The sequence below is a fragment of the Dendrobates tinctorius genome, unplaced genomic scaffold (genome assembly GCF_039654945.1).
Source record: "Dendrobates tinctorius isolate UK_male_01 unplaced genomic scaffold, ASM3965494v1 ptg000139l, whole genome shotgun sequence".
NCBI classification, from domain to species: Eukaryota; Metazoa; Chordata; class Amphibia; order Anura; family Dendrobatidae; genus Dendrobates; species Dendrobates tinctorius.
In genome coordinates this window covers 11783503-11798760 of record NW_027361807.1, presented here as the reverse complement: position 1 = coordinate 11798760, position 15258 = coordinate 11783503, and the positions used below count along the sequence as shown (strand labels likewise).

The 15258-nt window shown below is 41.6% G+C and overlaps 1 protein-coding gene across 3 annotated transcripts in view; it reads left to right on the top strand.

Annotated features, from left to right (window-relative positions):
• Positions 1–15258, top strand: part of ANO4 (anoctamin 4) — a 384866-nt gene that overhangs the window by 293843 nt on the left and 75765 nt on the right. For all 3 annotated transcript variants that reach the window (XM_073545027.1, XM_073545026.1, XM_073545025.1), the window contains 2 exons: positions 1579–1719; positions 10357–10521. In XM_073545027.1, coding sequence (XP_073401128.1) covers positions 1579–1719; positions 10357–10521 — 306 coding nt within the window. The remainder of the gene's footprint in view (positions 1–1578; positions 1720–10356; positions 10522–15258) is intronic.

Below are 15258 nucleotides of genomic sequence, written 5' to 3'. Positions count from 1 at the left end.
AGGATCTGGTGCTACATCAGTAATATGTAACACATACAGTTCTGAGCAAAAGTTTAAGGCAGGTGTGGAAAAAATACTGCAAAGTAAGAATGTTTTCACGAATAGAGATCTTTAATAGTTTATATTAATCAATTAGCAAAATGTAAAGTGAACTAACAAAAGAAAAATGTATATCAAATTAATATTTGGTGTCACAGTGAGCATTCTCTGCCTGCAAAACAGCATCCATTCTTCTAGATGTACTAGCACACAGTTTTACAACTTCTGTGTATATACAGTATATATAGTCTTCCATCAATTCTTCAGCCTTCATGTAATCTGAGACAGACTCCGTGATGTTGAGATCAGTGCTCTGGTGGGGCTCATGTCATCACTTACCAGACTCCTTGTTCTACTTTGCACACTGAAGATAGTCGCTCAGATATACAGTCAGATTCTTATCCAAATTTATTCTTCTGTAGGACAAAAACGAAAAAACTTACAACTAATGTCATAAAGAATTATTTCCAGTGTGAAGGAAAACAAGGAGCTTTGGAACTGATGATATGGTCCCCACAGTGGCCTGATCTCAACATCATCAAGGCTATGTGGGATAAAATGATGAGAAAGAAGGATTTGTGCAAACCTACATCCACAGATCTGTAGTAAGTTCCCCAAGATGTTTGGAACAATCTCCTTTCTGAGTTCTTTCAAAAACTGTGTGCAAGTGTACATAGAAGAATTGAAGCTTTGATGTTGTTGTGAAGGCAAATATTAAATTAGATACACCCAAAATTTTACCCCTGATGATGCCACATCTGTAGTGGCAATATGCATGGGGTCTCTCTCCTCTGTCTGTTTGGTTACCATCACCCAGCTTATCTCAACTTGCCTATGATTATGTAGATACTTAATTAACATCCTTGACAGCCTTTATTTTCATTTTAAGCACCCCTTCCTTAGGGAGACAACCCTTTTATCCACACCTACATATTAGACTGACTGTTCTCTCAATATATCAAAATGAGGAAATGGTTGCACTCAATTGCATTAAGACATGTCAATGTGAAATACATGAAGTGTGAATAGAGTAATAGCTTTTGAAATTTAGGAAAAACACATGAGATACTTAGCACAAAATTTGGCCCAAAAATGTGAGCCCATTCACCAACGTCAAGGTGATCTCATCGAATGGGTTCCTGACCTAACTGCCTATTGTGCACACTTACATCTGGTTAATAACTTGGTCAAGCCTGTATTTATAGGAAGGTTGGAACCAATTGTGATTGGATGTAATTAAAACCACAGCATGGTGAAGGGCGGAGTGCTCAGTCAGAAAGCTAACAATACAAACAACAGAAAACTGACAGCACATCAAGAGCTAGTCTGAGGTCAGGGACCCATTCGATGAGATCACCTTGATGTTGGTGAATGGGCTCACATTTTTTGGCCAAATTTTTTCAGACTAGTTCTTGATGTGCCGTCAGTTTTCTGTTGTTTGTTCTCTCAATATAACATCATTTTAGCTAAAATTTGAAAAATAGCAATTTGAAATAAACTATATATGTATATAAATATATACATCCTTTCGTTACACAGGAAGAAATCCGTCCTCAATTTGAAGCCAAATACTCAAAAAAAGAACGTATGAACCCAATTTCAGGAAAGCCAGAGCCTTACCAAGCCTTTACAGATAAATGCAGCAGACTTATAGTGTCTGCTTCTGGAATATTTTTTATGGTTTGTTATTTTTCTAATATTATGGAAATACTGCCACAAGTTCTGTATTCTTTATCCATAATAGCAATGTCCTGCAGGTTTCTAGGTTGTATTCCCATGAATCTGTTCTCAGGAAATTTTTAAAATCTATAACGTGTGCGTGAAATGTCTTGGGTCCAAGGACAAATTATAAACCAGCAATAGCTAATATTTGTGCATTGGTATCGGAACAATGTAAAAGAGTTTTAATGGTTAATGTTAGTGCAGCTGCATTCATACGAGTCTTTGAAAATTCATCAGTTATTTACCCTGAAAAAGCATGATATTTTTATCCAGAAGAAAGAACAATTTTCCACCTGTTCCTTGTATCTGGAGATGAAGCTCTTCCAATTGGTGCTTCTTCTGTGCTCCTACATTGCAAAGTTATGCCCTCCAGGAAAAAGGTACAAATTTTTCCTAAAATCAACTGGGCATACACCACAAAATTTCTTTGTTGGCACAGCTGTGATATACGTCCAGTTGGCTGAAAGGGAAATTTGCACCATTATTCTAGGGAAGGGAGGGTATAATTTGAGAAAAAATGGCACAGAAGAAAAAGAAAGTACCAATTGGAGGAGGCACTCACTTTCAGTTAAAAAGTACAGTGAAATTAACTCTTTAAAACCTGATTGCATAGATTTTTTTTAATGCACCTATAGAATCCAATGGCTAAGTCTCCTCCGAATAAACACATGATTCTAGCACATTAAAATCAACCACAGATCCAATAATAACTTGTGTTATATAAAATACTATCAGTCCAATTACTGCCACTCAGAACTCTACAACCAGAGAAAAAGTGAGCAGAAAAAAAACACAAGAACCAAAAATAATAATTATTAATTATAAATTGCCATTTTATTAATAATACCATAACAATCATATAAAAATTTATCAACAATTGCCTACCATATTATAAAAGGAACGACTATGGCAAGGACATCATTAAACACAGTTAAAATTAAGGATCATAATATCCATAAATGACAAAAGTCCCACTAATAATAGAATAAATTGCTATGCAATTCAAATAAATGTAAATGAGGATAAGGCACCTCAGACAATATCACCTCCTCATACAAGACCCCATTCTACATATCATTAAAGTGCTACATAATACACCTTAATGCAAATGAACATCTCAATTGTGTCACCTCTACTCAGCTGAGATTGCATATAAACAGTAATCCTGAAAAGCGCTATTAATAAAAGGAAAGCAACAAAGAAAAGCATAAATGGTCTAACATGTGTGATGTCCGAGCAGTGTTCCTCCACCCCGATGCGCATTTTGTTCACACTTCTTCAGGGGGCGTGTCGGGGCAGAGGGATACCGGACGTATTATAATCCCCTGTAGTCAATCACACCACCAAATCAATTAAAGAATTTTGCTAGGGTTGCTAGAGAGCATAATGCAGCGCACCATGTTCTTCTGCCACAGTTCTGGAAGTGACCCGTCATATCCGGTGTATGGAACGCAAGGCACTCAGGCGTCATGGTAACAGACGCTATGCGTGTCAGTGGATCCATTTTCTTGCCGGAGAAGATAGGTCAGACCACAGCAAGGAGAACACAGTGCTCACAACCCCCGACAACTCGAGCAAACTTCAGCATTATACATAGAATCATAGAATCGTAGAGTTGGAAGAGACCTCCTGGGCCATCTGGTCCAACCCCCTGCTCAAAGCAGGATTCGCTAAATCATCCCAGTCAGATGTCTGTCCAGCCTCTGTTTGAAGACATCCATTGAAGGAGAACTCACCACTTCTCGTGGCAGCTTGTTCCACTCATTGATCACTCTAACTGTCAAAAAGTTTTTTCTAATATCTAATCTGTGTCTCCTCCCATTCAGTTTCATCCCATTGCTTCTAGTCTTTCCTTGTGTAAATGAGAATAAAGTTGATCCTTCTACAATGTGACAGCCCTTTAGATATTTGTAGACAGCTATTAAGTCTCCTCTCAGTCTTCTCTTGTGCAAACTAAACAATCCCAAATCCTGCAACCTTTCCTCATAAGACAGGGTTTGCAGACCGGTCACCATTCTGGTTGCTCTTTTCTGAACTTGCTCCAGTTTGTTGATGTCTTTTTTAAAATGTGGTGCCCAAAACTGGACACAATATTCCAGATGAGGTCTGACCAAAGAGGAGTAGAGGGAAATAATGACTTCACGTGATCTAGACTGTATGCTTCTGTTAATACATCCTAGAATTGCATTTGCTTTTTTTGCTGCTGCATCACACTGTTGACTCATATTCAGTCTGTGATCTATTAGTATACCCAAGTCTTTTTCACATGTGCTCTTGCTTAGGCCTATTCCTCCCATTCTGTATATGCTTTTTTCATTTTTATTGCCCAGATGTAGTACTTTGCATTTTTCCCTGTTAAAAACCATTCTGTTAGTTGCTGCCCACTTCTCCAGTTTATTTATATCTTTTTGAATCCTCTCTCTCTCTCTTCTCTAGTATTAGCTATCCCTCCTAGCTTTGTGTCATCAGCAAATTTAACGAGTTTACCCTCAATTCCTTCATCTAAATCATTCATAAAGATGTTGAACAATACAGGGCCCAGGACAGAGCCCTGTGGTACCCCACTTGAGACATTCTTCCAACTGGTTGTGCAGCCATTTACGACCACTCTTTGGGTCCGATCACTAAGCCAGTTATGAATCCACCTAACAGTTGCCTTGTCCATTCCATACTTAGTCATTTTTTCAATAAGGATTGTATGAGATACTTTGTCAAATGCTTTGCTGAAGTCAAGATATACTATATCTACAGCATTTCCTTGATCCACCCAATCAGTGATTCCGTCATAGAAGGAAATTAAGTTAGTCTGACATGACTTACTAGTTACAAACCCATGCTGACTCTGTTTAATCACTTCATTCTTATCCAGGTACTGACATACATGTTGTTTAATAATTTGTTCAAAGATCTTTCCTGGTATAGAAGTCAGACTCACCGGCCTATAGTTGCCTGGGTCCACCTTCTTCCCCTTTTTGAAGATAGGAACAACATTTGCTCTTCTCCAGTCTTCTGGGACTTCTCCTGTTCTCCAAGAATTTTCAAAGATTATGGAGAGGGGTTCAAAAATTTCTTCTGCTATCTCCTTCAGTACTCTGGGGTGTAATTCTGGACCTGGAGACTTGAATTCATTTAGGTTAGCTAAGTGTTTCCTCACTAACTTTCTGTTTATAGATATCCTGGATTCTTCTATTCCCTTAATAGGACAGTGAAGAACAGTTGATGTCACATTTCCTTTCTGAGAGAAAACAGATGCAAAATAGGAATTTAAAAGTTCGGCCTTCTCAACATCCTGTCTTACCATTTCATCATTTTCATCCTGTAAAAATCCTATAGCATCTTTGACTTTTCTTTTACTTTTGACATATCCCCAAAATCCTTTATTATTGCTTTTGACATCTCTTGCAAGCTTCAATTCATTGTCAGCTTTAGATAATCTGATTTGTGCCCTGCAGGTTCTGCAGACAGCATTATATTCTTCTTTAGATATGCTTCCCTCTTTCCATTTTATAAACATTTTTTTCTTCCTTTTTAGCATGTGCTTAAGTTCTGTGTTCATCCATCCTGGCTTCCTTAAGTGCTTCCTATTCTTCCCTCTTTTCGGAATTGTTAACAATTGTGCTTTGAGAATTTCATTTTTCAAGATTTTCCATCCTTCCCGGACATTTTTGTCTTTAAAGATATCCAGCCATTGGATCCCTCCAATTCTCTTTCTGAATCCCTTAAAATCTGCCTTTCTGAAATCTAACCTTGATGTCTGAGTCTTCACAGGTCTTCCTCCTCTAGTTATCCAAAATTCTAAAATAGCATGGTCGCTACCTCCTAGGGTCCCAGCCACTTTTACCTCCTCAACCATTTCCTCCCTGTTTATAAGGATTAGATCCAAGGTAGCAGTTCCCCTTGTTTTCTCCCCTACCTTTTGGAAGATAAAGTTTTCAGCAAGAGAGGATAAGAATTTCCTTGACCTGTTAGTTTTGCCTGAGAGAGATTCCCAACAAATGTCTGGATAGTTGAAATCTCCCATGACAACTATGTCATATTTTTGGGTGAACTTGGCCATTTGATGCATAAAGAGTTCATCCATATCTTCAGGTTGCACAGGCGGCCTGTAGTAAATGCCTACAATGGTGTCCTTTCCATTGTTCTGTTCTTGTATTCTTACCCAAACAGTTTCCACAGAACTCCCAGTCTCTGAAGCTTCAATCTCTGTGCAGATATACGCGTTTCTAACATACAATGCGACACCTCCTCCTCGTTTATCAAGTCTGTTTCTTGCAAATAAGTTGTATCCTTCTAGTCTTGTATTCCAATCATGTGTATTGTCCCACCAAGTTTCAGTGATTCCAATGACATCATATTTCTTCTCCTGCGTTAGTAGTTCCAATTCTCCTTGTTTGTTGCCCATGCTTTGTGCATTAGTATAGAAACATTTTAGTTTGTGATTGGTTTCTCTTTCTCCAATATTTTAATTAATTAGATTCTTTTGTCTGTGTTCTTCCTTTCCACTTCTAATAGCAGAGTTCTCAATATCATTTGTCAGGTGTATGGCTTTTTCTGGTCTTTTGCTTCCCTTCCCATGTTGTTCTAGTTTAAAGCTCTCCTTACAAGTGTAGCAAGACGACTTCCAAATACATGTTTTCCAGTCTTCGTAAGGTGCACCCCATCTCTAGCAAGTAGTCCATCGTAAAGGTAACTCACTCCGTGATCCAGAAATCCAAATCGGTGCTGACGGTACCATCGACGTAGCCAGTTGTTCACCTGCAGAATCTTATTCCACCTCCTTGTTCCATGGCCATCCACTGGGAGGATGGAAGAGAAGACCACCTGCGCTCCCAGTTCTTTCACTTTCTTGCCTAAGTCTTCAAAGTCTCTGCAGATGGATTCCAGGTCGTTTCTTGCGGTGTCATTTGTCCCCACATGTAGTAGCAGGAATGGGTAGTCATCTGTAGGTCTGAAGAGTCCTGATATCCTGTCAGCCACATCTTTAATTTTTGCATCTGGAAGACAGCACATTTCTCTTGAAGTTATATCCGGTCTGCAGATAGCGGCCTCTGTTCCTCTCAACAGGGAATCCCCCATGACCACCACTCTCCGTTTCTTCTTCACAACATTTTTCTTTCTCCATCCAGGAGGACTCTGAAGGCGTACAAGGTTGCTGTTTGTGGGCAAAGTCTTATCCTGATGTATTTCTTCATTGGTTTCCTGCGTGAGAGCCTGGTACTGGTTCCTGAGGAGTATGGGTGCTAACTGCCTCCTGATCCTCCTGCTTCTCTGGGTCACATGTCTCCATTCCTCTGTTTCTTCAGGTGCACTTCGAATTTCTTCTCTTTCTGTAACATGAAGAGATAATTCTGCTCTGTCTAAGAACTCTTCGCCTTCCTTAATGATCTTCAACGTAGCTAACCTCTCTTCGAGACTTTGCAACTTTTCCTCTAACAGGGACACAAGCTTGCATTTGTGGCATGTGAAGTTTGGCTTTTCCACTGGTAAATCTGTGAACATGTAGCAAGAAATGCAGCTCACCAAATGGCTCCTGGCCTCTTCCATATTGAGATTTCTTAAAAAAGATGAAAGATGAGTCAAAATTCGGCGCGCGGCTTTCCAATTTGCTCTTTTCTGCTGCAACAGCCAAAACCCAGTGATCGTTGAGCTCGCGGAGACTCTTCACTTATCCCAGAAGGCACTGGGAATATGCAAATGATCTCCTCAAGACTGTTAAATGTTAAACATAGCATTGATAATAATTAATAATCTATCTCCAGCCATCTAATGTGTAAAATTAATCAAGGTAATATTAAACAATGATAATAAAGTGCAAATATGTGCAGACATCAAAAAATCCATACCTCAATAGGCTACTAAATAAAGTGCTAAATGTGCATAATTATGTCAACCTCAATAATAAGGTGCATATATATCATAATTCTATATAAAATTATGCATAACTATAAAGTTTTTTTCTGGTCACTTTTTCTCTGATTCTAGCACATGCTGCATTTTTTTTCAACACAGTCCATCGATTCACATAGGCTCCTGTGCAGTTTATGTGCTGCGTGATTTTCAGATTGATGAATCACAGATAAAAAAAAGCATGGTCTGAACGTAGAAAAACTGCGGGGGAATAAGTGGTGGTATCAAGCAATGAAATTGTGTATTAGGCTGCAGATAGACGACCATAGATTCTCTCATACAAGATAATCAAGTTGATTATGCTAATGTCACTCTGAATAAACTTTATCAGAGTTTCATCCGAGTATCACCTTAGTTTGATCTGATTCTCTTGAAGATCTCAAAAGTATGGAGAACTTAATTTATCCATCTTCTCCATTGTTTGAGTCCGCGGATGTTGGACTGCACTCGGATGACCGCAAGTCTCTGAATTGCAGTGTTTTTACCAGCACTTGAGAGGAATATAAATCAGCAGGTAGGCCAAGAATAAATCCTGCTTGTTATGGACTGAGGTTCTTCTACTTGTAGCATAGTTTTACACCATTTGTTAAGAACCCTGAGTTCAGTTTACATTATAATTAAAAGTTTTCTATTTTTGTCCATTTAAACCAAAACCCTAATTGACTGCAGTACAAAATACAACCTTTCTTATTGCGATAGATCGACTCACTCGGCTTCTTAAAGAGGTAGTCACAGGAACACATTCTGTTTAAGTTTTCAACTGGTTTATTAAAAATGCACTGCATAAACCAGTCCAAAATTTGGTAAACAAACACAGCCCTTCTGGCAAAACCAGAAAAACAAAAACAGCCTGTGTGGATGTGGGGATCTGCCTGGCCAGGGGAACAAAACAAAGTTCAGTTCTCTTTAACATGAGTACAGCTCTCATCTACAGAAATAACGAACACTGAATGAGTCCAAAGGCTCCATATTTATCTTCTGGACCATACCATGGGGGTGGAGATATGGTGAACAGCCGCCCACCTACTCTTCAGCTGTTCAAAAAAGCCCAGCCCTTAAGGTACTGTCACACTTAGCGATGCACCAGCGATCCCGACCAGCGATATGACGTGGTCAGGATCGCTGGTGCATCGCTAAGTGGTCGCTAGTGAGCTGCCACACAGGCAGATCTCACCAGCGACATCGCAAGGGTCGGGGGTCGTTACTTACCTGTCAGACGAGGCGATCCTGAGGTCCTCCCGCCCGTGCTCACGAGTCGCTCGTCTCCACAGCAGGAAGCCCAGCAGGAAGCTGACGACGAGAAACAGTCCAGGATGTTCTCACGCGATCAGCGATAACCAGCGGGGGAGCGGTCGGAGGTGGGTATCCGACATAGCGATATCACTAGCAATATCGCTATAACGTCACAAAAACCAGTGACGTTATAGCGATATTGCTAGCGATATCACTTAGTGTGACAGGCCCTTTAATGTGATTCATTAACCACTCTAAGTACATAGTGTGGTAGATCATTTTTTCAGGTTAATATCACTGAACCTAACATCCTTAGTGACACATATCTCCTTTCCAGTATTTTGCCAGCGACCTCACATTATATACTGTACATTTGTATACTTGCATAATTCTTTGATGGATGATCCAAACTTTGTATATGGACGCTAATTCCCCTGTCAAATTTTTTTTTTATGTAGTCAAGATTACCAGTGCTGTGTAGGTTCTATTGTAGATCACAGAAAGGGACAGGAAGTCTAGAGATCATTGGGGGTCCCTTCGGTCACATACTGAGTGATTATGAATTTAATACTTAATTATAATACCTGTAATACCTAAATATGTATCAGGGAATCTGTCACCCTTTTTTTGCCCTATTAGCTGCCGGCATAGACATCGGGGGCTTATCTACAGAATTCTGTAATGCTGTAGATAAGCCCCCGATGTAACCTGAAAGATAAGAAAAAAGAGTTATATTATACTCACCGAGGTGTCCGGTCCGGTGGGTGTTGCGGTCCGGTCCGACGCCTCCCTTCTTCATGCGCTGATGTCCTTTTCTCTCATCCTGAAATGGCTCCGGCGCAGGCGCATTGCTCTGCCCTGTTGAGAGCAGAGCAGAATTCTGCAGTGCGCAGGCGCCAGACCTCTCCCGACGCCTGCGCACTGCAGGACTCTGCTCTGCCCTCAACAGGGCAGAGCAGTGCGCTTGCGCCGGAGCCATTACAGGACGGGAGAAGAGGACGTCATCGCATGAAGAAGGGAGGCGCCGGACGGGACGGTGACACCCATCGGACCGGACCGCCCACCTCCGTGAGTATAATATAACGTGTTTTTCTTCTCTTTCAGGTTACATCGGAGGCTTATCTACAGCATTACAGAATGCTGTAGATAAGCCTCCGATGTCTATGCCGGCAGCTGAAAGGCCAAAAAATGGGTGGCAGATTCCCTTTAAGACCTGAGCAGTCTTCTTCACCTCTAAGCGATGTCGTAGTTTAGCACTTTGGCAGATATACCACTATGATAGAATTGATAGAATTCTGCATCACATGCACAAGGCTTTTGATGGCTCTTTGTGCCATACAGGACTACTGGGAAATGTTTCTCCATCTAGTGAGAATTACTCTATCCATATAATTGTGCCAGTATTGAAAGCATCATTCAATTTTTATACCAGCTTATTTTCTTTTCTCTTTTTAGATATGTGTGGTAATTGCTGCTGTTTTCGGCATTGTAATATATCGTGTTGTGACTGTCAGTACATTTGCTGCCTTTAAATGGGCCTTAATCAGGAATAATTCTCAGGTTGCTACCACAGGGACTGCAGTGTGCATCAACTTCTGTATCATAATGCTTCTGAATGTGGTAAGATGAGATCTTCATATACTCCATATTTGCCTTTTTCCTTTTTAAAGAGTGTTATATGATTGTGTCACAGAACAATTTGATAAAACTACAACAAGGGGGAACAATTAATTTTCCAGAGGGGTCACATAAGAGACCGTGACTGTTGAGGAAGGCTGAAGCAATAGACTGAAATTAATTCTGTTCAATATTAATATTAAAATGCAATTAATAATAATTTAAAATAATAATAGTATCACTTAATATTGAGCAGAATTAAGTATGCTGACACCCCCTAAACATCGTGTGAGCCTGCACCCAGCTCCCCTATATACCATAAGAGCCCACACACAGTTCCTTATATACCGTAAGAGCCCACACACAGCCCCCTATATATCCTTTAAGATCCCATACATAGCACCCTATATACAGCATGAGCACCCACATAGCCTCTCTATATAAAGTATGAGCCCCACATAGACCCCTGTGTACAGTATGAGCACCCATATAGCCTTTCTATATAGAGTATGAGTCCCCAGATAGCCCCCTATATACAGTATCAGTCCCCACATAGCCTCCTATATGCAGTATGAGCCCCACATAGCATTCAATATGCAGTTTGAGCCTGTGAAGCAGCTTGCAGAAGTGACCTGATCATTTTTCTGGCGGCCTACACTTGAAAGTTGTCACTATTTTATATATACACTGCTGTCAATTTCCTGACTAACTTTTCTAGGGAGGTTCCTGCAAGTAGCAGAGTTTTCCCTGAACTTTATCGTATGCCTTTCTGGATGTCTTTTGCGAACTTTGTTTTTACATCTTATGTAAATAGTGGCGACATCCAAGTGGAAGTTGCCAGAAGAATCGACAGGTTATGTTATGATTGGGTCACCGAGGAGGAAAGCAAGACCAAACTAAGCGACAGAAAACCAGAGAGGTTGGTAGCTAAGCAGATTTCAGACCCCTGATCCTATCCACACAACTAGCAGTAGCCATGGAGCGTACCTACGATGATCCTAGACGCCTCGACACAGCCGGAGAACTAAATAAGCCTAAAGCAAGAAAGGGAAAATCTAAACTGCCCCAGAGCAGACCCCAAAGGAATAGATAACCCCCAAACATATATTGTCGGTGAGACAAGATGAAAACACAAACGCAGGTAGGAAAATAGACTGAGCAAACGATGGGGCCCACACTAACTAGACAGGACAGGAAAGGAAAGACTGTCTGCAATCACGCAAAAAACCCTGCAAAAAATGCCCAACACGTCTGATAGAAAAATACTGAAGTCACTAGACTTCACCCACTATATCAGCACTCTGGTATATTCTGAAAGCAGAGCAAAAAGAGGGCAATCTAATAAGGAACAAAAACAAACTGGCACAAAAGAATGCTGGCTGACCACACAAAACTGAAATAGACAAAACCAAATCAAATGTGAACAATAGCAAAAGAACACTTAGCTTGAGCATGCAGGGACTGAGCTGGAAACTAAGACCTCAGGAGGCAGGAAAAAATCACCAGCAGGGATAGAGGGAGTCGGCTGTCTTAAATCCAGTCAGAAACTCCAGATCTCCAGTCATCCTCCTCATTATCAGGTGGCAGGCCTCTGTTAATTAGAACAGCTCCATTACCTCCAGTAACCACCAGAGGGAGCCCGGGAAGAGAACTTGCGACCCCTCTATCAATATAACCAGCAACACTACCTTCACTAGTAACCATAGGTAGGCCATAAAGCGAATTCACAACAGTACCCCCCCTTGAGGAGGGGTCACCAAACCCTCATCCACGCCACCAGGCCGATTAGGATGGGCCCGGTGAAAAGCACGAACCAATCTATCGGCATGAATGTCAGAAGCAGAGACCCAAGAATTATCCTCCTGGTCATAACCCTTCCATTTGACCAAGTACTGGAGTCTCCGTCTAGCCAAACGAGAATCCAATATTTTCTTTACCTCATATTCCACATTGCCTTTAACCAATACAGGGTCAGGAGGTGCCGCCATAGGAACTACTGGCTCCACAAACCTCTTCAACAGAGATTTATGAAACTCGTTAAGGATCTTAAATGTAACTGAAAGAGCCAATCGAAAAGAAACAGGATTAAGAATATCCAAAATCTTATAAGGTCCAATGAATCTTGGCTTGAACTTTGGAGACGCAACCTTCATAGGAATATTCTTTGATGACAACCAAACAATATCACCCACTTTAAACCGGGGACCAATGGTCCTATGCCGGTTGGAAAACCGTTGGGCTTTTTCCTGAGAGAGGAACAACTTATCCACCACTTCGTCCCAAATCTGCTGCATTCTCTCTACCACAGTGTCCACACTTGGGCAGGTCGAAGATTCCACTTGCCCTGAAGAAAATCGAGGATGAAACCCAAAGTTAAAGTAAAAGGGCGACATCAAAGTGGCAGAACGAGCTCTATTGTTTAGCGCGAATTCGGCCAAGAGCAAAAATGAGACCCAGTCATCCTGATCAGCAGATATAAAACATTTCAAATAGGACTCCAAAGTCTGGTTTGTTCTCTTAGTCTGCCCATTGGTCTGAGGATGAAATGCAGAGGAGAAAGATAACTGAATTCCCAGTTTGGAACAAAAAGTTCTCCAAAATCTGGAAAGAAAGTGGACTCCTCTGTCCGACACAATGTTCTCAGGAATCCCATGCAACCGAACCACCTGTTGTAAAAACAAGGGCACCAACTCTGAAGAAGTTGGCAACTTTCGGAGTGGTACAAGATGGATCATCTTAGAAAATCTATCACAAATCACTCAGATAACAGTCATTCTCTGAGTGACAGGAAGATCAGAAATAAAATCCATTGAGATATGGGTCCATGGCCTCTTGGGCACCGGCAGGGGCATCAACAACCCACTAGAATGAGACCAGGGTTTAGACCGAGAACAAGTCCCACAGGACTGCACAAAATTCCTGACATCACGAGATAAGGCAGGCCACCAAAAAGACCCACTCACCAAATCTCTGGTACCAAAAATACCTGGATGACCAGCCAATGCAGAGCAATGAATTTCAGATTTACTCTCCTCCTCCACTGATCAGGAACATACAATTTTCCCATAGGGCAACGTTCAGGTTTGTCCACCTGAAATTCCTCCAGGGGACGTCTCAAATCGGGTGAGATGGCGGAAAGAACTACCCCCTCATTTAGAATGGTAGTAGGCTCGGTCACAATAAGAGAATCCGCAAAGAAACTCCTAGAAAAGGCGTCCGCCTTAACATTCTTAGTGCCCGGAAGAAAAGAGACCACAAAATTAAAACGCATGAAAAACAAGGCCCACCTAGCCTGTCTAGGATTCAAGCGTTTGGCTTATTCAAGATAAATCAAATTCTTGTGGTCAGTGAGGACCACAACTTGATGTCTAGCTCCCTCCAACCAATGTCTCCACTCTTCAAATGCCCATTTCATGGCCAACAATTCCCGATTCCCCACGTCATAGTTACGTTCAGATGGGGAGAATTTTCGAAAAAAGAAGGCACAGGGATTCATTTTAGAATTCAATGGATCTTTTTGGGACAAAACGGCTCCTGCACCAATCTCAGAGGCATCTACCTCCACCTCAAATGGAAGTGAGACATCAGGTTGCTGTAGAACCGGAGCAGAAGTGAATCTCCGCTTAAACTCCTGAAATGCCGAGACTGCCTCTGGAGACCAATTCACCACATCAGTGCCCTTTTTGGTCAGATCAATCAGTGGTTTGACAATACCAGAAAAATTACCTATAAACTTCTGGAGAGCCTTCAAAGAAGTGGGCTGAACCCAATCATTGTTATGAATGAGTCACCGTAGGAGGCAAAAGCAGAAATACAAGCTAAGTCCAGAAAACCAGAGAAGTTGGCAACTATCAGATTGCAGACCCCTGAACCTATCAACACAACTAGCAGTAGCCGTGGGGGGTACCTACGATGCCCTAGACCCCTCGATCACAGCCGGAGAATTACATAGGCCTAAAGAAAGAAAGGGGAAATCTAAACTGCCCCAGAGCAGACCCCAAAGCAATAGGCAGCCCCCAACATATAATGACGGTGAAGCAAGATGAAAATACTAACACAGACAGAAAGATAGACTTGAGCAAAGACGGGGCCCAAAACTACCTAGATAGGAAAGGACAGGAAGGCTGCTGTCTGCAATCTGCCAAAACCCTATCAAAGACATAAGCCAACAAGCTGATATGAAAAAGGCCCTGAAGCAGCTAGGCTTCAAAAACTAAATCAGCACTCAGGTATTTTCAGAAGACAGAGCTAAATGAATTCAGCACACCCCAGCAGGGAATGGCAGAAATCCAGAAAAACAAAGCAAAACAAAGTCAAAGCACCAAAGCAAAAGGCCGAGCAGCAAACTTAGCTTTAGAGGAGCAGGAATTCAGACTGGTCTCCAAGGATCCCTCAGGGAAATCACCCGCAGGGCAGAAGGTCTTCGGCAGCCTTATATCCAGTCAGTAACTCCACTCAGCCAGTCATCATCATCAGCCTCAGGTGTTTGATAATCAGGCTCACTACCTTTCTTTACCAGAAGAGGGAGTTCCTCGGGCCTCAGTAATGAAGGGGAAAATGAACTCACAACAGTACCTCCCCCTTGAGGAGGGGTCACCGAACCCTCAACTACGCCACCAGGGCGATCAGGGTGAGCCCGATGAAAGGCACGCACCAATCTTTTGGCATGAATATCAGAGGCAGAGACCCAGGAATTATCCTCCTGACCATAACCCTTTCACTTAACCAAATACTGGAGTC